Source organism: Rhinoraja longicauda, chromosome 5 (assembly GCF_053455715.1).
Source record: "Rhinoraja longicauda isolate Sanriku21f chromosome 5, sRhiLon1.1, whole genome shotgun sequence".
Taxonomy (NCBI): Eukaryota; Metazoa; Chordata; class Chondrichthyes; order Rajiformes; family Arhynchobatidae; genus Rhinoraja; species Rhinoraja longicauda.
The window spans coordinates 16,218,724-16,243,214 of record NC_135957.1 but is presented as its reverse complement, the minus strand read 5'-3'; the positions used below and the strand labels follow the sequence as shown (position 1 = coordinate 16,243,214).

Genomic DNA, 24,491 nt, shown 5'->3' with positions numbered 1-24,491 from the left:
TGAATAGGGGATGGCCTGGGGGAGATGAATGGCCTCTTCCTGGTTGTAGGCTCTTAATTTCCAACCTATTGGTTGGGCCTTCCACCTCCCATTGACAGCTCTTCCAGGTAAGCTCTCCAAAGGAAACTGCCTCACAGGTCCCTTAAAGGTACAATGTTCCACTGAAATTAAATCAGGATTCGCTAATCAGTCTAAGCTAGTCAGACAATGGCCTTGCATGCTCTGAATGGCAACACTTACATTGGATTTCATGTGCCGATAGAATAGATGAGCTTAAAAAATACCACTTGTCTTCCCCAAGCTGCTTCTTGCAGAGAGCTAGTAGTGATGGGCAGCTGAAGTTGGGTGTTAACACACACACTCTCCTTTGCCTGTTTCATCCATTGCAGCCCTCCCACCAGAATTTAACTTCAAATGCTATTTCAGGTGCAGTACAGCTCAGAGGCTCCACAGGCCTTTGGTTATTGGCTGCAAGCAGCTTAGATATGGACAACCAACTCCCTGTCAACGTCCAAGTACCCCGATGCATGCTGCCATGACAGTATGGTCATCACACATCTGAGGATTATTATAGTACAAGTTAATAGCTAGGCCTTGCTCTCTTTGTCTTTTACAAAGTACACCAGAATAAAATGATTAATTATTACCATGATATTGCGCAAAGTGGCAGAAGAAAAAGATAGGATATCCTTCCTGTGATTTGCTCTGTATCTCGTAATGATCTATCTAACCCATGCTGGTCATAACCTCCTTCCTTTCATTTTGATAATGGTATCAAGGACTAATATCACCCAACCCTACAGTCTAATAATCATGATTCACCCACTGACTGGAAGTAGGCTGGCATTACCAGTCATTAGCCTGTAATAGATGCAGAGGTTGCACACCATGCTGCAGTGTGGTTTGGTTAGGCGATTTCCAGACTTTTGATCCAGACTGTGTCAGTCATGTTACAGTCTGGATGACATATCCTTGCCATGTTATAGGCAAGGATAATAACTTCTGTTAAATGATATGCCAAACATGAGAACAGATATAGTCCTCCAACACCCACTGCTTCAGTTCTTGTATGAAGAATGATCACTTGAATGGAAGTTGTGGAAAGTGTACAGCTTTGGGAGGCTGAGCCCAGTGGACTCTGCTTGACCATGTGCGAGAGTGAAAATCTTCACAGGGCGACGAGGCAGTCTCCCCAAAGGTTTTGGCAAAGGAGGTTATCTCAGACAAATCTGGGGCAGCTGCGACAACATTATGTTCCCATTCCAAAGCAAAATAATTAAAGTGCCTGATGACAAAATAAAACTTTCGGCAAATGTCAAAAATTAAACTTGCTTCCCCCTTTCCGCCCCATTATAAATACAGCAGTGTGGGTGCCGGATGCAAGGCAAATGTTATTAATCCAGGGCATTAATGTGCTGTTAGAAGCAGGAGTGTGAGTCAATAAATCAAGAGGTGCAGTTATTGTAAATCAAAGGAGACAGAGAACATAGAGGCTGAGGAAAGGAAAGATAGGTTTGAAGTTTCAGGAGAAAATAAAACAGAATATGGTTCTAAAATTCATTGGAGCTGCACATGATAAGGGGGCAAATTTAGATATGTCCTCAAACATCGAGAATATTTGTGATGCACACTGCCAGTCTTGTAGAATCATTAAATAATTGAGGTATTTTATATCTGATCACTACTGTGCATGTGCAGGCAACAGGATATCCGGATCATTGTAAAAAACAAGACTAACAATTTATCTCCACCATGAATAACTTTCTGGATCATAGAAAAAAAACTAGAAAGTGACAGAAAAGGATTCCAAGTCAAATTAAATACAGTGAGTTAAATAAAGAAAGAGATAGAAAGGTTGGATGAATTGACAAAAGAAAAAGAGACAGAAGGGAAATGGAAGGATAGTAATCCAATTTAAAGAGGGATCTAGGAGCTATTAACTGTCAGCGTGGTTGGGATCCCACAGGTTTTGCTCTCCCTTACATTGTTCAATACTATCTTTGTGTGCTTGTTAAATTCATTTCAACAGTATTTTCTCGAAACACAGTAAGAAACTCTCTGTGACACTCCATTTCCACAAGGCTCCCAATGAAATGCTGCAACTCATTTTGCAATTTGTAGTAATTTGCATCATGTCAATTTATTTTAAACACTCTAATAGCAACCAGCGTTAACTTGTCATTATTTTACCAGTTAATCCTTGCCCACTGTGAGCTGGATTTAATTTTGATGTGGTTAAGATTGCCGGCTGGTTGGGAATCTGAAAATAAGTCAGCTGGTGTATGTGGAGCTCAGACAAACAGAAACTAATTCAGAGGTGAAGTGGTCATGCAATAATTCAGCTGGTAAATAATTCAGATCCTTTGTAACTTAGTCACCTCTCTGAGTACTAGATGGATGATGTTTTACATCAGTGGAATTACTTACAAACACCACCAAAATGAAAACTGACACAAAATGTTGATCAAGATGCTGAACAAGAGGAACAGGATAATTGATGAACACTGTACCTGTCTCTTTCATATGGGTAATGATTGTCTATGTCCCTGGGTCTGTGCTCGACAGGACTGCGTGAGACAGCTTGGTATCGGGTGGGAGAACGAGATCGCCGACTTTGATGGATTTCATCTAGACTCCTATACGAAAAGATTTACAGTTCAGTAGAGGATGGTCAAGACTACTGCAAGTAGAAACTTTCTCTCAAAATCTTTCATCTCAAGAGAAAACTATTTAGTGTAAGAAAATCAATGAGCACCAACCCATAAAGTGGTCATTAAAGTATCTTTTTCCCAAATGGTTTTGAAATTCCACAAGAAAATGTTTTCAATCAAAACAGATTACCGAATTGACAAATTTGTAAAACAAAGGTTATATATACTTCCTGCCCATCGTTTAAAAAAAAAAGAAACTTGCAGCAAGAAGATGAAACACACCTCTGTAGTGGGACACTGGGTAATCGTGACCGGGTCCTGCCCTGGTCATCACCACGGTGAGGAGAGACAGAGCGTGAACGATGATGCGGGCTTCGCTGTTGATCTGGCACTGTTAGTGTGCTTGCTCTACTTTCTCTACTGCTAACCCTATAATCTGTTGGTTAAGGTGCCAAAAATAAAAGTACAATATAAGTTTTAACATTTGTTTGTATGAACAATAATCAATACGAACAATGCTGCAACTGTAAAGATGAACTTTAATGAAACAAGAACTTAAAAGCGTGATTCCATGCTAACGGCTTTTTTTAACCATCTCTATGGCTCATTACTTTTAATCCTTAAAATATAAGATGTTCTTTAAAATGCATGCAATCAAGACAACCTGTATCCAAACTAGATTGTTAAGGGGCTGGCCTAGTTATGTGATTGACATTTATTATGCACTATTATAATTAATAACAATTGAAAGCCATCAGCTTGGTCACGTGGAGAAGTCCAGAGGCCATGCAAATGTCTACATTAGGTTAAAGCAAAGCCATGCAGGTTGCAGTCACTTGGAAATCTCGGTTCTATGGCTATATGCTGCTCTATTGCAGTTCACCTGTGGAGCTCAAGCAGGAAGGCTAGAACATGGCCATTGACTCTGTCACAAAGTAGTATTCTTTCCAACCAGAGTCTTAGATGTTACAAAGTGCAATTTATTTTGGGAAGCATTAGGTGAACATAACATGGAAAATAAATGAGAATAATGTTTCTCTTCTGTCAGAACGCAGTGGCATAAACCAGCACTAATATCAAAATACCAAAACTGTAAGTGAACACTGAAATTTTGCTCCCTAATTAGGTTTGCCAGCCAATTAAATATGAGGACATGCAAAGGCATGTTACCACGCAACTTCCTCAGCAATCAAGATCAATAGCTCTTAAATTATTCATTCTCTCCTTTGAAATTCAAAGCATTGGATCTTAAGCATTTCCCAATAATTAAGATTTAACGATGAAATATACCTCGGTTTTTATGAAACAGATTGTGACATGAAATTCCAAAGTTGAATTATTTTATGAGAAAACTTAAGAGGCTTTTAAAATGGTGAGGGAAGTTGATCTGGATAAACTGCTCAGACTGCTGAAGGGTTGGCAGGCCAAGCAGCGGCAAAATTAAAACGACTGGATAGCCTAGATTTTTCAATTAGCCTTATTCTATAAATAAATGAGTTAGTATTAGCATTTTAACAGTTAGAATCAGAACATTTAAGCTAATCTATTTTGGCACAGAGTAACAAACTTGCAAAATGAGTGATCCAGAAAGGCCTTGCTTCATTCATAAAGCAGTGAGTTAGTTTCAGGATATTAAAAGTATAAAGGGATATTAAAAGTATAAAGGGGTAATGTGAGATGGTAGGTAAATGGGGAAATGTATTTTTTTTAAAAATTATTTGGCATTTTCACTTGTAGCCCTTCATTTTCTTAACATTCGTGGTGATTTGTTAATCACAAGTAACATTGTGCAGAAAAATGTCAAAGGCCAAGTTCTTTGCCACTGGAGTCACAGAAAACCAATCACTTCTCCCTGCACCCCGTGCAGAGATCACTGATGAATACGGCATAGAGTGGGTAACAGGACACTCAAACGTAAAGCAAAAATCAATTCCTGAAAACTGGGATTAATGAAAAATAAAATAGACATGACAAACCAGAATATTTAGATGCAGTTTTTTTTGGTTTTTAATCTAAAGATGACTTTTACATAGAATTTAATTGCAGAATTGTGTATAGCCCTTAAGATCTAAGGGTTTAATTGAATACATTTCAGCCAACTGTCTATTCAAATATCACCCACTAATTTCAACACTGTTGTTTTGGCTTGAGTCATGCTGCCACTTTTTTCTTCTAATATGGATGACTAGTTTTTTTAATTTCTGTGTACAAATCATTAAATGAATTTAATAAGAAAAGAGAGCATACAGTTAATTCTAGTTTTATTGAATTGGGGGCTTTTGTCATTTCCTTCCCAAATAGATTTCTTGATGAAACTAAATTAGACCAAATGTTTTCCTAACATAAACAGTTTTCTTGTTAGTTCACAGCTCTGAGCAAATTGAAGACAAATTATAGCCCAAAATTCAGCGATCAATTATATTTTTCAAAATTGAGACTATTGTAAGCAAGTTTGATTTAACTGCATATATAACTTTGTTATTATGCTAAACTGTTCTATAATCTTACAATTTTCTTTTGGGGGACATTTATCGAGGATCTGCTACTCAGGTGTACAGGATACGAGACTGCAGAATCGGGGCTAAAAAACTCCATCTCCAACCTAAGTCTCTACCTACCCTGGCTTCAGATCTCAACCAAGGCCTTGCAGTTAGTGCACAGGCATTTTGTGTATAAAGTATGAAATTGCCCTGAGTTACTTGTGGGACATCAGGTTAAATAAATCCAAAGCAGCTATTTATTTCTGCGTTGTTCACTTGTGCTGAACATTGTGTTCAATCAGATTTGAAATAATTTAACTGTTTTGTTTTAAATCAGAATTTCTGGCAATTTGCATGTTATAAAAATAGTAGCAAATTATTTTGACATGATCATTGTACTAATGCAACCAATTACGAAGTTAACCAAAAGATATTTTCTTTAACATTCATTATCAAATGATTTGCTTAAAATGTACGTCAGCCCAATTAATAGTCGTTTATGCACCTCCAACTGTACATTTAAAAGCAAAATGCGCCATCCTCACAGTGTGAAATAAATGCTAAAGCAGTAATTTTAAAGGAGTGATTATTATTGCTTCTTTGTATTAAATCTCAGCTAACAAGCATGTGCTTTGACATATGTAATTACAATATAGTATCATGGCTGGCAGATGGGTGTTATCTGCTTCTTAAAATATTACTGACCTCCTGCTAGAGCCCCACATCAAAAGCAATTCTAAATGCAGATAGCATTCATAATGAGAGCATGTTCTGCCACCCACCCACCTGCTTTGACCACTCCAATACCATCATCAACATCATAATCTGAGATGTCACTATCACTGATTCGCTGAGATCCTGGTTCGTGATGGAACAAACAGACAAAACAACTGTGTGCATGGACTCATTAACATTTATGATAGTTATTTTTAAATCAGAAACGCTTTGAAGAATAAACAAATAAGAGTAACCTAGAAATTTAACAACTGTTGAGTTATTCTACATTTTTGCAATAGTTTTTAATTGGGATCTCTAGCACAGAATAAATACATTTAATCTAAGTGAAAAAGAGACACATATTTAGCATATCATGGTATTTCACTTTGCAAACTAAAATTAAGAAAAAAAAGAATTAAATTCTAACCATAACATGGCAAATGACCAATAGGATTCTTACTTCAGATACTTACACATTGGACAAATGTGCTGGGAAACTGTCATGTTCAATTGAGCACAACTCAAGATCTTTCATCCATTAATCATCTGAAAATTGTGGAGGTCATACATACACATTCCCAATATGTGGTTTCACTAAGCGAGGCTCTTTGGCAGGATACTACACTGAGAAATATACTCCTAACGCCTGGAATATTTTTAATTTTTATGTTTGTTCCATGGGATTGATGATTGGTAATACCAGATGTACACACCTTGCTGAGACTGCTACTGAATGAATCAAAACAATGAAAGCATAGACCAAATTTGGGTTGGATATTCTTTGTGCATATTTTAAATTACTATTATTATGCTATAATGCTTCGAGTTCCACAGCAGACCACAATATTTTTAGTTCAATGCCGAGGAATCACTTTTTAAACATTTTAAAAACTGTGATTGCAGTTTCATTTAGCTTGGGAGTGGCACTTATGGTGCATGTGTAAAACAGCAAATCTGGAATCAGTTTGTGGCAGTAAGACGAGAATAGGTAACATTTCTGTATTAATGCATCTTTTTCTCTAAGATCCAGAATGACTTGCAAGGGGATTTCCATTATTTGCCATTTTAAATCCACATTTTGGGCATTTAAACAAGCTCACCCCTCCCAGAGTGCAGTGGAACACAAATAGTTTTGCATGGTATAAATATTTACCATGCTCTTCTTTTTTTATTCATGATACGATTAAGCAAAGTTAACTTATTTTTATGAAAAGTCAATCATATTGGAACGTCGTTGACAGTCGTTTTTCTCGCACAAATTTACAAATTCAGAGCTTTGAGGAAATTTGACTTCACTGAAGCTATACCTCAGCCTATCCAGTTTAGTTATTCTTCACATTGATTAACTGGATTTTAAAGAAGTATTTGTTGAGATATTATTTTTTTAAATGGGTACATAAAATAAGCACTCACAGAGTTGAAAATATTGAGGTTTAGTAATGTAGCAGAAAACAGAGTAGGAATAAACAGGTCATCTTCAGCTTTACAGATTGTAACTGATGAAGACCCCCCCCCCCCAAGGACCTGTACTGGACATCACAGCAGCACTGCAGACAATGCAGCTGACTCATAGTGCCAGTGACGCAAGTTTGATCCTAACATCCTCATACATCCCAAAGATGGGTTGCTAGGTTAACGGGATTCTGTAAATTACTCTGTGCACAGTTGACCGATGGGGGGGGGGGCACGGAAGAAATAAAGGATAAGTGAGAGAGAATAGTTTAAAGGGAAATAAATGAGGAAATAAGATTGATGCGATTGTTCTGCAAGGCAGCGCAGACTCAACGAACTGAAGAGCCTCCCTCAAAGATGTAAGGAAATATAAAAATAAATGATGAAAATATGATCCCCAACTATATGTAGCAACATTAGTGACTTCAATGAAAAAAGGACATGTACCACATCCAAAGGTGGAAAAGTAAGGAGCCACCAAGATTCTGATGAGAGTAGGGGTAGGAATATCAAGAGATTTGCATCACAGAAGGATGCCATTAAAATGACAGTGTTTTCATCATTTAATCAAGAACTTCTTTTCAGGTCTGAGAAGGGAGCCAACCTGAAACATTGTCTATCCATTACCCTCCACAGATGCTACCTGAGCTGCTGGAGGAACTTCTTCAATGTATTTGTTTTCAGGATCTCAGCAGAGCCAACATGGTCAGCATTTAAAGCCCTCCCTTAACTGTCTTCATAGAGTTAGTCATGGAATCACGGAGATATACAGCGTGAAAACAGGCCCTTGTCCTACCAAGTCTGCACCAACCATCTAGGATAATATTGCATTAATCTTTTTTTTTTAAATGTTCCTATATACTCATCAGCTACTGCCAGATTCTACCACTCACCTACACACTCAATTTACAGTGGCTAACTAACCTACCAATCTGAACATCTTTGGGATGTTGGAGAAAATTGGAGCACCCAGAGGAAAACCAACTAGTCACAGAGAGAATGTATAAACTTCAAAGAACAGCTGCCTTCTTTAGCCACTGTAGCCTTTCTTGCAATGGTTTTGAAGGACCTGTTGGCGTAGATTCACTGATAATGAGAAACTGGTTATATTTCCCAATCGTGATGATGTGCACCTTGGAGCAGAACCTGAAGGTGATTGCGTTCCCTTGTGCACCCTGCCCCTGGCATAAATATAGCAGAATTGGGAAATGCAGTCAGAGTAGCCGAGACAAGTAACTACAGTGTAATTTGTAAATACAACCAATGTGCATCTGTGGTGGAAAGAATGAGTGTAGGATGTGCATCTGTGGTGGAGAGAATGAGAATGAGAAGCCAATCAAGTGGGGTGGTTTTTGGTATTAACATTAATCCCATTTTCCATCTTTTTAGATACTATCGCAGAATCATTACAGTAACAATATTCAATCCACTTTCCCATCAGCCTTGCAAACTACTTTGCCTCAATTTGGTATCCATTTTTCCAAAAAGCAGTGGGTTTCAGATAATAACCAATTGTTGTTGATGAAAGTTATTGCTCATATCCCTCAGGTCTATGCCACCCCTTATCTTTGAACCTTATGGGAACAACCTCTTGCCATGTGTCCTATGCAAACAAATAAACATATGAATTAAGAGCAAGAGTAGGCAGCTGTCAAGATCTTGTGTGTAACAATCAAATTCTTCTGAATCTTCCAAACCCATCATGATTTAGCTCAGTATAAACTTGTCATCTTCTAAACCAATACATTTCTTCTGCTCTCTTTTGAGGACATTCATAACCTCTCAAAAAATTGGTGACCCAAATTGGATGCAGTAGAACCCAAATTAGTTGCTTTTTAAAGATTCAACATAGCTTCCCTGTTTTTGTAATCTGTGCCTCTGCTTTTGAAGCTCAAAGTTCCATGGTTTTCAGACTATTCGCTTAACACATTTTTGCCCTTTTTTACAGATTTATGCACACAAAGTTCAAGTTCCTTAGTTCCTATACACCTTTTAGAACTGAACTGTGCCATTTAGCATTTATTCCCTTCCCCTGTTCTGTCTTCCATAGTTATCACATCACACTTTTCCTCATTAAATTTCTCAGCGTGCTGTCCAGCCATTCTGTCAGTCAGCCATCTTGTTTTGCTACCTCCAGGGATCTGTGCGCATGAACATCAAGATTCCCTATGCCTATCAGCATAATATCATTCTCTGCATATTCCTTTCCTTGACTGTTCTTCGTAAAGTCATGGAGCTATACAGCATTGAAACAGGCTTTAGGGCCCACCTTGTCCATGCTAGTTAATATTCTGGGCTAATCCATTTGTCTGCATTTGGTCCGTGTTCCTCGAGACGTTCCTATCCAAATATCTGCCCAAATGTTTTTGGAAAGTATAATTGCATCCGCTTCAAGGTATCCTTTGGCAGTTTGTTCCAGACGTGGTCCATCATCTGAATGAAAAAGTGTCTCATGATGTCCTTCTCCCCCCACTCACCTTAAGCCTATACCTTCAAATTATAGAATCCTCTACCCTGGGAAGAGACTGAACGTTCACTTTATTCTTGCCCCTCAAAATTTGTATACTTCAATAACTTCACCTATGCTCCAAAGAAAAAAGTCTAACCCATTCAGCCTCTCCCAATAACTCACGCCAGCAAGACCCGGTAACATCCTTGTGAATTTTTACTGCACCCTTTCAAACAAAATGACATCCTTCCTGTAGTTGGGTGACCACAACTGCACATAATAAGCCAAGTTTGGTCAAACGCCTTCTTCCCTTCCGCTTGACTCACCATTTTCAGGGAACCATGTACGTGTGCTCCCAGAGCTCCCTGTTCTATGACACTTTCCAGCAGTCTCCTGTTCACTGTCATGCCCTGGCTTGACATAGCAAAGTGCAATATCCACACTTATCATAGTTAAATTGCATTTGCCAATCTTTGGCCTATCTTCTCAACTGATCTCAATCCCGTGGTAAACCTGGATATCCTTGCTCATTGTCCACTATACTATTATTTTTAACATCAACTGCAACATTTATTAACAACTAGACCAAGTGGACCTGTTGGGCCCAAACCTCTCCTGCATCCTCTCCCCTCCCCTCCCTCCCTCCTACCCCCCTACCCACCCCTCCCCCTCCTCCCCTCCCCCTCTTTCCTCCCCCTCCCCCTCCACCCCTCCCTCCCCTCCCCCTCCCCTCCCCTCCCTCTCCCTCCACCCCTCCTCCTCCCCCACTCCATCCCCCTCAACCCTCCTTATCCTTCCTCCTCCCCCCTCCATCCCCCCTCCCTCCCTCCCCCCACTCCCTGCCTAGGAGATAGATTTAAACTTTAAAATGTGAATAACTTTAAAAATATAACACCGATTTCAATGAAACCTCTTCTATGAGCCCCAATGGGATGACGGTGAATAAGGTGGGCTTAAAATTGTCGCGCTATCATGTACTGTTTTGGCTGTAGTTCAGGAACAAACAAACAAACGAGTTTTAGTATGTAGATGTTAACTACAATGTCAATAGACAATAGACAATAGGTGCAGGGGTAGACCATTCGGCCCTTTGAGCCACCACCACCATTCACTGTGATCATGGCCGATCATTCACAATCAGTACCCCATTCTTGCCTTCTCCCCTATCCATTAACTCCGCTATCTTTAAGACCTCTATCTAACTCTCTCTTGAAAGCATCCAGAGAATTGGCCTCCACTACCTTCTGAGGCAGAGAATTCCACAGATTCACAACTCTCTGAGTGAAAAAGTTTTTTCTCATCTCTGTTCAAAATGGCCTACCCCTTATTCTTAAACTGTGGTCCCTGGTTCTGGACCCCCCCAACATCGGGAACATGTTTCCTGCCTCTAGCGTGTCCAATCCCTTAATAATCTTATATGTTTCAGTAAGATCCCCTCTCATCCTTCTAAATTCCAGTGTGTATAAGCCCAGTCGCTCCATTTGTTCAACATATGACAGTCCCGCTATCCCGGGAATTAACCTTGTGAACCTACGCTGCACTCCCTCAATAACAAGAATGTCCTTTCTCAAATTTGGAGACCAAAACTGCACACAGTACTCCAGGTGTGGTCTCACTAGGGCCCTGTACAACTGCAGAAGGACTTCTTTGCTCCTATACTCAACTCCTCTTGTCATAAAGGCCAACATGCCATTAGCTTTCTTTACTGCCTGCTGTACCTGCATGTTAACTGTAAGTGACTGATAAAAAAGGACACCCAGATCTATTTGTACTTCCCCATTTCCTAACTTGACACCATTCAGATAATAATCCGCCTTCCTGTTCTTACCACCAAAGTGGATAACCTCACATTTATCCACATTAAACTGCAGCTGCCATGTATCTGCCCACTCACACAACCTGTCCAAGTCACCCTGCATCCTCATAGCATCCTCCTCACAGTTCACACTGCCACCCAGCTTTGTGTCATCCACAAATTTGCTAATGTTATTTTTAATCCCTTCATCTACGTCATTAATGTATATTGTAAATAGCTGCGGTCCCAGCACCGAGCCTTGCGGTACCCCACTAGTCACTGCCTGCCATTCTGAAAGGGACCTGTTAATCCCTACTCTTTGTTTCCTAGTCTGTCAACCCATTTTCTATCCATACCCTACCCCCAATACCATGTGCTCTAATTTTGCCCACTAATCTCCTATGTGGGACCTTATCAAAGGCTTTCTGAAAGTCCAGGTACACTACATCCACTGGCTCTCCTTTGTCCATTTTTCCTAGTTACATCCTCAGAAAATTCCAGAAGATTAGTCAAGCATGGTTTCCCCTTCGTAAATTCATGCTGACTCGGAACGATCCTGTTACTGCTATCCAAATGTGCTGCTATTTCATCTTTTATAATTGACTCCAGCATCTTCCCCACCACCGATGTCAGACTAACTGGTATATCATTCCCTGTTTATTCTCGGCCTCCTTTCTTAAAAAGTGGGATTACAGTAGCTACCCTCCAATCCACCTGAACTGATCCTGAATCTCTAGAACATTGGAAAATGTTCGCCAATGCGTCCGCGATTTCTGGAGCCACTTTCTTAAGTACCCTGGGATGCAGACCATCAGGCCCTGGGGATTTATCGGCCATCAGTCTACCCAACACCATTTCCTGCCTAATGTGAATTTCCTTCAGTTCCTCCGTCACCCTAGGACCTCTGGCCACTGGGAGATTGTTTGTGTCTTGCTTAGTGAAGGCAGATCCAAAGTACCTGTTCAACTCGTCTGCCATTTCCTTATTCCCCATAATAAATTCACCTGCTTCTGTTTTCAAGGGACCCACATTTGTCTTAACTATTTTTTCCTCTTCACATACCTAAAGAAGCTTTTACTATCCTCCTATATATTCTTGGCTAGCTTACCTTCGTACCTCATCTTTTCTCCCTGTATTGCCTTTTTAGTTATCTTCTCTTGCTTTGTAAAAGTTTCTCAATCCTCTGGCTTCCCGCTCATCTTTGCTATGTTATACTTCACCTCTTTTATTTTTATACTGTCCTTGTCTTTCCTTGTCAGCCACAGTCGCCTTTTACTCCCCTTAGAATATTTCTTCCTCTTTGGAATGAGTTGATCCTGCACCTTCTGGATTATTCCCAGAAATACCTGCCATTGTTGTTCCACTGTCTTCCCTGCTAGGGTCTCTTTCCAGTCAACTTTGGCCAGCTCCTCCCTCATGCCTCCATAGTCCCCTTTGCTCACCTGTAATAATGACACTTCCGATTTTCCCTTCTCCCTCTCAAATTGTAGATTAAAACTTATCATATTATGCTCACTACCTCCTAATGGCTCCTTTGCCTTGAGTTCCCTTATCAAATCTGGTTCATTACACAACACTAAATCCAGAATTGCCATCTCCCTGGTAGGCTCCAGTACAAGCTGCTCTAAGAATCCATCTCGGAGGCACTCCACAAACTCCCTTTCTTGGGGTCCAGTACCAACCTGATTTTCCCAGTCTATCTGCATGTTGAAATCTCCCATAACCACAGTAGCATTACATTTGCGACAGGCCAATTTTAACTCGTGATTCAACTTGAACCCTATATCCAGGCTACTGTTTGGGGGCCTGTAGATAACTCCCATTGTGGTCTTTTTACCCTGACAATTCTTCAGTTCTATCCATACTGACTCTACATCTCCTGATTCTATGTCACCCCTTGCAAGGGACTGAATATCATTCCTTACCAACAGAGCTATCCCACACCCTCTGCCCACCTGTCTGTCTTTTCAAAAGGACGTATATCCCTGAATATTCAGTTCTCAGCCCTGGTCCTCTAACAGCCATGTCTCTGTAATTCCCACAACATCATACTTGCCAATACCTAACTGAGTCTCAAGCTCATCCATTTTATTTCTTATACTTCGCCCATTCATATACAGCACTTTAACTTCGGTATTCACCTCTCCTCTCACACCTCTCCTCTCACTATTGGCCCTGACCTTATTCTCTTATCCTTTCTCAAACTTTCCTTCCCATTAATTCAGGAGTCTTTTGTAACGTTTCCTGTACTCATTTTCCTTTTAACTCCATCTTTATACTCCCAATTTGTAAACCCCTCTTCCGTTATTTAGCTAACGTGTAGCACTAGCAAACCTGCCTGCCAGAACGTTGGTCCCTCTCCAGTTAAGGTGTAACCCGTCCCTTTTGTACAGGTCACCCCTACCCCAAAAGAGATCCTAATGGTCTATAAATCTAAATCCCTGCTCCCTGCACCAGCCCCCCACCACCTATCAGATCCCATATCTCTCTGTTCCTGCCCTCACCAGCACGAAGTACAGGAAGCAATCCAGAGATAACCACCCTTTCTCGGTCCTGCTTTTCAGGCTTCTTCCTAACTCTCTAAACTCACGTTGCAAAACTTCCTTCCTCTTCTTCCCAATGTCATTTGTGCCCACATGCACAACTACTTCCAGCTGTTCACCTTCCTTCTCGAGGATGTTCTGAAGTCGGTCTATGACATCTTGAACCCTGGCACCAGGGAGGCAACAGACCATCCTCGAGTCTCGCCTGCTGCCACACAATCTCCTGTCCGCACCTCAGACAATGGAGTCACCCACCACTATGGCTCTGCCCGACGTCGGTCTCGCCAGTCGAGTCTCATCGCTAGCATTGGAGCCACCGACCTGTCGGTTGTTTGGACTGGAAGCGTCTTCTGCCCCGACAGCTCCCAAGAGGGTGTATCTGTTTTCATTAGGCAGAGGGTTTCCTGCACTCCACGTTTACTCCCCTTTCTCCCACCTTCACTCTTCCTGTATCCTTGGCGTGACAACCTCACTGTAGGTCCTGTCCAGGAAACTATCGTTTTCCTGGATGGCCCTGAGGTTATCCAGCTGCTTCCCCAGCACGTTCATTCAGGAGCTGCACCTGGACACAATTTCTGCAGGTGTAGTTTCCAGGAGCTCCAACGGTGTCCCTGACTTCCCGCATCCTGCAGGAAATACACTGCACCAACTTGCCTGCCATTTCTTCAGTGGACAAAAACAAACACAAATCTGAATCAAGTGTAGCCTCCTGCGCCCAGGATGAGGTGTTCCATACAAGGGCATCGGAGATGTCCTTATTCTTTAGGAAACGGGGGTTCCCCTCTTCCCTTATAGATGTGGCTCTCACTAGGGTCTCCTCAATATCCCACAGCTCCGCTCTTCCTCCTTTCCCCCTATTCATAACAAGGATAGAGTCCCCTTTGTCCTCACCTTCCACCCCATCAGCGATCGCATACAACATATTATCCTCCAACATTTCCGCCACCTCCAACAGGATGCCACTACTGGCCACATCTTCCCATCTCCACCCTTTTCTGCTTTCCGCAGAGACCATTCCTTCCGAAACTCCCTGATCCACTCGTCCCTTCCCACCCAAACCACCACTTCCCCAGGTACTTTCCCCTGCAGATCCCTTGTGATCTGCAAACCGCAGGAGATGCAACACCTGTCCCTTTACCTCCCCCCTCAACTCCATCCATGGACCCGAAGAGTCTTTCCAGGTGAGGTAGAGGTTCACTGCACCTCCTCCAACCTCATCTACCATATCCGCTGTTCTAGATGTCAACTTCTCTACATCGGCGAAACCCACCACAGGCTCGGTGATCATTTCGCTGAACACCTCTGCTCAGTCCATCTTAACCTACCTGATCTCCCGGTGGCTCAGCACTTCAACTCCACCTCCCAGTCCCAATCTGACCTTTCTGTCCTGGGCCTCCTCCATTGTCAGAGTGAAGCCCAGTGCAAATTGGAGGAACAGCACCTCATATTTCACTTGGGTAGTTTACACCTCAGCGGTATGAACATTGACTTCTCTAACTTCAGATAGTCCCTGCTTTCCCTCTCTATCCCCTCCCCCTTCCCAGTTCTCCCACTAGTCTTCCTGTCTCCGACTCCATCCTATCTTTGTCCTGCCCCCTCCCTTAACATCAGTCTGAAGAAGGGTCTTGACCCAAAACGTCACCCATTCCTTCTCTCCAGAGATGCTGCCTGACCCGCTGAGTTACTCCAGCATTTTGTGTCTACCTTCGATTTAAACCAGCATCTGCAGTTATTTTTCCTACTCATTAAAATAGATGACAGACAGTGACCAAGCACCGACTCCTTGGCACACCATTGGTCACAGATCTCCAATTAGTAAAACAACCCTCAACAACTACCCTTTGGCTCCTTTCTCGCAGCCAATTTTGAATTTAATTGGCTAGCTCACCTTGGTTTCCATGTGATCTAACCTTCCAGATAAGCCAACTGTGTTAGTTAGGACCTTGTCCAAATATATTTTCTCACACTTGGATGCACTGATTCCATTCACCACTTCAATGCCCATCTAACCAGTCCATTGATGTCTTCTTGCAATCTACAATTATCTTCCTCATTCCAATGTTGCTATCATGTACAAACTTTAAAATTATGTTTAAACATAAATCACTTAACCATTACATGACAAGCTTGGAGCCTTTGTCTTAAGTCTCTGTATTTGAGGACACACCTGTCTTAAAATCAGCACAATGTAGATTTATTCCTGGAATGAAGAATATTCGATGTTGAATGTTTCAATAGTGTTTGCCTATACTTGCTGAAATTCAGAAAAAGAAGTGTTCTCATTGAAACGTACAAGATTAATAGGCTAGATAACAAAGGCAGTTTCTTAATTTTAAGGAAAGTAAAGTGGTTGAGTTACACCTCATTGTAAAATGATTAATGGGCACATCTGTAATTTATCAAATGTCCACCTGCTATGGGATAATTTACAGGAAGATAGGAGAATAAGCTCTGATTAACAGGCTGAATCTTTTTGATATCACTGAAATAACAAATTATATAAATTACATTATATACTTGGATGTTTGGATGTCAAAATATGTCAATGGAAAAAATGAATAAACGATAATAGCCATCAATGCTTTCAAAAATACCTCCTAAAAGATGATGATTTTATTTATCAGGTTATTTCACTATACAAAATATGTATAGCCAAGTTAAATCATATTTAATGGCTTTCTAAAAGAAGAACAATAGGTATTTATGAAGTATTTACAAAATATGAAATTACACAAGAAAATATACTCAATGTGCTGGAAATACTTTGCCTTGCTCTTTAACAGAACATTAACTCGATTGTTTTAATCTGTTGCCATGAAATGAAAATGTTAGAATGCTAATAATCCAAAGCATTGTTTTGAACACAATTGTCTTCTTTATGGATCCTAATTTAACAGAGGATTTTAATAAATTATTTAAAATATCTTTCCTCATTATCATAAAGGGAAAACAGGGGCAAAAATTTAACAAGAAGAGTAGATTGGAAGTTAGGTAATAGTTTGCAATGGCATATTTAAAGGAGAGCTTTTCAGTTGCAACATGGTGATTGTGATGAATGTCTCAAATCACTATATTTAAATACAAAGGATCATCAATTTTACATTAATTATTGAATTTGTGCCCATTTTCCCTTGATTTGTGTTTTGCACCCTGCAACAATACAGAATCAGCTCTGATTAGTCATAAACAAAATCCTATTTAATTGTGTCAGAGGTCAATCTACCCTTCGCTGCGTTTTTTAATCTGTCCGTGGCCTTTCACACCATTGACTCCAACAGCCTATTCAAGCTTCTCTCCACCAGTAACACAGACTCCACCCCCCTTCCCCATCCCACCACACACAACTACACATACAGCCACACACCTATATATTTAGCTCCACTGCCTCTCAGGGCCCTTTTTATCTCTTATTTTTAAGTTGACTCTCAGCAATATCACTTAAAACATGGTATCTATTTCCACAAAAGCTGGCAAACATTCCACTGTCTCTAAATTATCAAACATTTAGTGCCAGATGAGCAAATAATTCTTCCACTAAATTTTGGAAATATTAAAGTAATCACAAAATATATTGTCTCTTTCCCTGGCAACTCTTTAAAATTGAATAATACTGCTCACAACGTTGACTTTAAATTCAGATCTAACATCCAAGCCGTCACCACAATCTCCTAGGTGTAGATCTGCAGCACCATCTCATATCAACATTGTGGCATTTGCTACAGAAGAATTCATCCATGTCTTTGCTGTGCCAAATTCAATGACTTGAAGACTCTCCTGGCTGCCTTCCCAAACTCAAATATTTTTAAACATGAATTAATCACAAACTCTTCTGTCCAACCCCTAATGCACATCAGCCTCCCTCACACATTGCATGCTGATTAATACGGTTCCTAGTTAAACAACATCTGCCTTCCAATGCTCTTAGGCATAATTTTATTCAAATACTTTGGTAACGGTAAAATTGCCTTGAAGCAATGGACCAAAATACCTGCATTCCTTCATGCTGACCACTGATACACCTTCAAATGTAATCACTCCACCAGTTGTGTCCATTCTTTCAGTTTCCAAGGCCTAAGTTCTGGCATTCCCTCTCTGTATCTCTCCAAATCTTTTTCCTCCTTTCAGATGCTCCTTAAAACTATGATCAAGGGGATTGATGAACTTTCCAGGTGTCTCCTCTTGGGAACTGGCATAATTCCACATGTGATAACATTCTTGTGAATCACCTTGGGATGTTTTGCTTCATTTAAGCTTCAACACAACTGGAAATTGTTGTTTCAATTCACATTTAACAAAATAACTAAATGTTGAACGCTGAAAATATTTACAGTGAACATTTACTTCAGAACCTAGATACTTGGACTCTTAAAGGAACTACAATTATCAATGACCTACTTTGTAGCCTTTTACTAGGACTTTCCCCATGGACATGCCGCCGTGGCATGTAGGGCGATGGCTGGGGCAGAGGTAGTGAAGATACGTCATGCGTCTGAAGTTTATACCAGTGTGGCTCATCATCCAGCAATGCCGTCTCCAGCTCTATAAGGATCTGTAAAAGTGTAGCAATGTCATCTATAGCAGTGTAAGAAGCAACCAAGAGAGAACTGAATAAAGATATAATTAAAAATAGGACCTAAATGATTATAAGCACAAGTGACTGATAGCGAAAGTCCTTTTCCAAAGAATGTGGGAATTATAGAAACAGCACAATAAATCACCCAACGAATTCATTGCTGAATAAAGTATTCAGTGCTTTATTCAGTATGGGTCTTAAAATAAGAATGGTCTTAAAATAAAGTATCTGACATTTTATTAAATTGGGCATTATTATTCAAGCAAATATTTTCAGTCTAACAACCTTAATGAGGCGTAAGTTTGAACACTTCCCATTGTAACTTCTAGGTCCGAATTCTCTATTCAATTACAAGATCATTTCTGACTCTGGAATGGGACCTTTTAATGTCTCACCTTGAACTTTCGCCCCCATCTTATATTTCATTTTTTATCTATATAACAAATATGATTATCATCTGGTCTGGGGCAATGCTATGAACCATTTACTAATGTTTAAGTATTACAGCTCACAGCCCAAGTTCTTTAACTAGAAGTGAGCATTTATACTCCAAAATGCATAGGAGCATCAAAACGTAACACAACAACAGCAAACTGGGCCTGCATTAAAATATATTAGATAACCAACCATGTTGGAGCTTTATGTTTGGAAGATGAACCACTTCCAATGATATTCCTGCGATATCTCCACATAAAGCAAGCCTGAATTAAGCTAATTCAAGACCTGATGGTACAGTACCTAGGATTCACACACATAGTGAAAGCTCATCAGTCAAACCTTAATTCAGAAATTGTGATTTGGAGTGTTGTTAATTTTTATCCCCTCTTCCAAAAGCAAAGGACTGAGAATGTTTCACACATGTCAACAACAAAAATGCTACTTCCCTTTAAATTGCTCTCCTTTTCTCTACTTTTGTTGGGCAAATAAAAACATTTTCTAATCATTGTACATCTCTATTCCGAATGCCTGACCACCCCATCCTTCCTAATTTCACCTTGTGTTGAAGGATCAAATTGTTGAACATTATCAAATGATCAAGGATCAAATTGCTAAGCATACCCATTTACTGAATTACTAGAATGGATTACAGAACACAGTTGTACAACTTATAGCTTGTCCAAATTAAAGGTTCAAGAAATGTAATAGATTTATTCCTGCTCTGAACCCTAGGGAAGGTTTTTTGGAGGAAGTCTAATTTGAGATGCCCTCAGCACCTCTATTCCCATTTTTACCGCGGTGAAGACCAGTCCATGGATACACAATGCATCAGCTAGACAGCTTTCTGCTGCACAATGTCTGACCAATTATACAAATGCTTTAGCAATAAAAATTAATTCAGGTTTAAAGAGTTTGTGTCTTTTACCTCTCCAAGAAATCCACTTTCTTCTTCGTGCACTCGAGGCTGATCCCACAACGTGATCTCTAACATCCGTTCTCTAAAGTCTCTTCGGTGAACGTGAGAATAGATAAATGTTTGGTTCCATTTTGGCTCTAAGCTTCTCTTGACTGTTTTGGTCCTCCTCTTACTTTTGTCGCTGCCAGTTAAAATATATAGTTCATTTACATTTGCTAATCCTTTCAAACCATCACAATTCAAAATACAAAACGCGTCAACGCAACACATTCTATATATTCAAAGTGAATCATAAAAAGAATTCTGAAAAAATGAAATATACCGCTACAAAGACTGTGCTGCCATTGACGTTTTAAAAATAAAGGCAAATGTTTTTCTACACTTGAACTGCAAGTTTGAAGATATTGGCCCAGATTTAGCAAATGCAATAAGACAAAACCATTGGTCTCTGTCACTTCATGATAAACTCTTAGCACCTTTGATATTTCAGCACGAGACAGAAATTTTGGAGGCTGTGCATTATTCAGCACTTCTCCACAGTCCATACTGCCCATCAGAATCCACTATTAAAATATCAAAACATTCAGATGGTTGCAAACCACCTCGGAAAATTAGTGCTGCATTGAATGTGTAGTAGTGCAATGGTTCAATTCAGTGGTTCAATGGTGCTTTATTGCCACATGTGAAAACGCACAGTGAAATTCAGTTCTTATATACAGTTCAGTAAAGTATTGCCTTACCTAAGCACAATTCCCGACTAGCAAAGTGTACAGAAATATTCCACTGAGATCAGTGTTGTTAATGACCAAATGGCTCAAAAGATCTTTTGTGCTTGTCTGTTTTAATTTCCTCACACAAATATTTCTACATATAATGGATTATAAAACAAAATATTTCATGTACATTTAACTTTAAAATTGATTTACGATATTTTGGCTTGTCAATCCAATGGACATTTTCACGTCTATTTTGTACTCTATAAAAAGTTCAAATTGGTTTTTTTCCAAACTGATTTGAGTGAGAATTCTTTAATGCGATTGTCTGTTGATCCAGATTGATGAGATCACGGTTGCTGCCCTTCAGAGTTTGACTGGAATCAATGCCAGATAGAAATTAAGTAGAAAATAATGTACCTTGCCCAGAGAGGTTTTCACATCTTTAAGGTTGGCTTTTTCCAAGATCAGTGGCAAGCATTGCCCCTTCACCACTGTCCTCAAAACGTGGGTCTTGTAACACATTGAGCTAAGTTTACCAACCTGCCATGCCCATACCCACCCTTAGTATCGGCAACAATAAGAACGGGCAATCCAAATCTTAAAGCCTTGATCAGCCAATGTAATTTGGAGTTTCATCCTCTTTAAATTTGGGGGCCTACAGTCTTATGAAGAAGTCTGTTGTAGCATTGTTGCCTGATGTGTGAATATCAAGTAAAAAATGCCAATATTTAGTGCCATCTTGGGCTTAGTAAATGAGATTAATGGTATTGACATAGGAGGCCAAGAGACATTTATCAGTGCTGCATGACTCTATGACCATCAACAATGTGCACGGTATCTAAATCTTATGCACTTTACTGTCAAAAGTTGAGACCTGTGGAGGTTTAGGAGGAAAGTGATTTATTTGTAAGTTTGTAAAGATTCTTTACAAAATGCACAATTTACATGCAACCAAAGGGGATTTAAATGGAATATGGTATCACTGCAATTCAATTTACAATCCTGAAAGAAAGAAAACAACGATGCTTTTATATATCCCATGGAAAATCTCAAAGTATTTTATTGGCAATAAAGCACATTTGAGAGTCTTCGCCATCTAATTTAGGAAACAGAGCTGCTAATTTCTATGCTCAGGCAAAAGCACATGTTCAGCATGTTTTCTCTACATGAAAGATGCCATATCAAATGCTAGACAAATGTTGTATGCAACAATAAGAATTGAGCAGAAATTCACTATTTCACTTAGATCAGGATTTGTTGATTGAATCAAAAGACCAAACTATGCTAAATAAGGCAGAAGATCAAAATTATAAATGTGATTAGTAATCTCCCATTGGCCATTACTAGCTAAGAAAAGGGTAGTATCATAGAACTCTGTATATAAAAGATGCTGTAGGAGGCCATGTGTGTGCCATCGGAGCCACATCACTTAAAAAGAGCTACGACCTAATCCCACCTTCCAGCACTGGGTCCATAGTCCAGTCAGAGTTCTTCAAGTGCACATCTGAGGATTGTTTATGCAGGATTTCTCCCCTTTAAAGTACCAGCAAACCAGCCTGAGCAGTATGTAGAAACAAAGAACTACGGATGCTGGTTTATATCAAAGATAGACTCAAAGTGCTGGAGCAACTCAGTGGGTCAGCCAGCATCTCTGGAAAGTATAGGTGATGTTTTGGGTCAGGACCCTTCTTCAAACTGTAAGGAATTCTTTAATTTTAAGTAATTTCGACCTTCACATCGGTTTGTAATTTTCTCCCAAATTCTAAAACCGTGTCTGACAACCTTGCAAAATATGGCAACAAAAACAATTCTCCTCCCTCAAGATATCATGATGTCAGTGTTGATAGGGAGAAGCTGGTGAAGTTTCTAATCATGATTGTTTTAATGTGAAAGGAGTGAAATCTGTGAAAGATTAAAGTGCTAGAATATGAAGGAAATTATCATTGTAAAGGATCTCCTGGAACTATGAGTAATGTAAGAAAATAACTGCAGATGCTGGTACAAATCGAAGGTATTTATTTCACAAAATGCTGGAGTAACTCAGCAGGTCAGGCAGCATCTCTGGAGAGAAGGAATGGGTGACGTTTTGGGTCGAGACCCTTCTTGAAACTATGAAGTAACAATAGAAATTGATAATAGTTTCACATTTGTGAGGAGAAGCAGAGATGCAAGACAGTGTCTTAACATATATGGGATAATTTAACATATTTGAGGAAATTTGGAGGAGGGTTCCAGGAGGGAAGAGTCAGAGCCCAAACTTGATGTACAGTTGGATGAAGGCGTCCTTGAGGAGCAGAGAACACTGCAGGTTCAGAAGCTGTGCTGGGAAAGGTACTCATCATCTTGAGCCAGCAGCTCCAGAATTCTTTTTACTGTCAAATTTTCTGACGCCCGAGAAACCTGGTAGTAACCACTGAATGGTAACAACTGAAATTCAATTAATTTTCAAGAGAACACTGAGAGGATGATTTTAACATGCATTCCTTTTAGCGCAGAACACACTTGATGCCCGCTCCTACTAAAATGACTATAAACATGTCAAAATGATCCTTCTTCAACTATCGTTGAGGCAATTTCTTAATTTTATAAAAAGGTATAATGTAGTGGGTCTGGACGCGGTCGGAATCAGGCAAGACGCCAGGTAAGTATTAACAGTCATTTAATCCAGCAACAGAACATCCGCTCTCTCTTCAGTCTCAAAGCACGAGTTATCTCTAAAGCCCCTTCAGGCAAACCCCGTAGCACTAGTCCCTCCCCCAGCCCTGTCCATCCCGTGCCGAGGGGGATGATCCAGGGAGTAGCCTAATCCCCGGGTACCGCCACAATACTGTGTAACACAAGCAAATACATAGCTTCAATACTTCTGATTTCTGAAGCATGGAAATTCTGGTTGAATTTGTCAGTTTGATTTCATTAAACAAGCACTAAAGGATTTATGTATATATATTTTTTAAAGCTGCAACTATGATCCTGCTAAGCTGTGATCTTTATAACATACTAAGTTTTGTCATTCTTAAATTCCATATTCAAGTGAGAATCTTGTGATACAACACTGCCCTCTATTGTTACAGGATTGACAACAAAATCCACCAATCGTCTCCACCACCTTCAGTCAACTGAGATGTATGATGATCAAGACCTCAAACTTGACACCAGGCACATGGTGTACAGAGAGGTTGTGGTTCCCACACACTTGCATGCATCAGAGATGTGAGAAACTAAAAGTGGTCACCTTTGAGCACTGGAGACGTATTATGATACTATATTTGTAACAACCTCCAAATTCACAATATCAATGTCTTATCCAATGCTCACATGATTGACATCAAGACTCATGGGTCTTCTTGTCTAATGCCACAAATATAAATATACATTCAGGAAGGCATCAGCCATTTCAAGTCTCTCTGACGGAAGCATGGAGAAGTCAAGTGCAAAGAGTTGAAAGGAGTATACAAGAACCCAATCACGCCACCCACCCACACACTCAAACCCCACCTCTCCCTCCTTGGCAGAGTCTGTGTATCTCACATAGGATCTCAAAGCTTACAGAAATATAGTGGAAGCACGTTTATCTCAAAGGAGAAAGCGTTACATATAACATGATTACACAGAAAACTAACATAGAACATGGTATTCGTCTCATAATAATAATAAAGCCAATGCACTTGTGTATCACTGACATTCAGGCATTTTGTTTAGATTGATTTAATCACTTTAAAAAATACACCCTGCGAAGTTCTGAGGCAATCCAGGCTATGGAT

The 24,491-nt window shown here is 39.9% G+C and overlaps 1 protein-coding gene across 13 annotated transcripts in view; it reads right to left on the bottom strand.

Annotated features, from left to right (window-relative positions):
• LOC144593435 (regulating synaptic membrane exocytosis protein 1-like) overlaps positions 1-24,491 on the bottom strand; it is a 338,785-nt gene that overhangs the window by 94,567 nt on the left and 219,727 nt on the right. For 10 of the 13 annotated variants that reach the window (XM_078398979.1, XM_078398984.1, XM_078398980.1 and 7 more), the window contains 5 exons: positions 20,024-20,195; positions 18,483-18,636; positions 5,918-5,989; positions 2,934-3,087; positions 2,511-2,636 (listed from right to left, as the gene is read on the bottom strand). In XM_078398979.1, coding sequence (XP_078255105.1) covers positions 2,511-2,636; positions 2,934-3,087; positions 5,918-5,989; positions 18,483-18,636; positions 20,024-20,195 — 678 coding nt within the window. The remainder of the gene's footprint in view (positions 1-2,510; positions 2,637-2,933; positions 3,088-5,917; positions 5,990-18,482; positions 18,637-20,023; positions 20,196-24,491) is intronic. The other 3 variants (XM_078398981.1, XM_078398987.1, XM_078398991.1) reach the window with 1 other exon arrangement.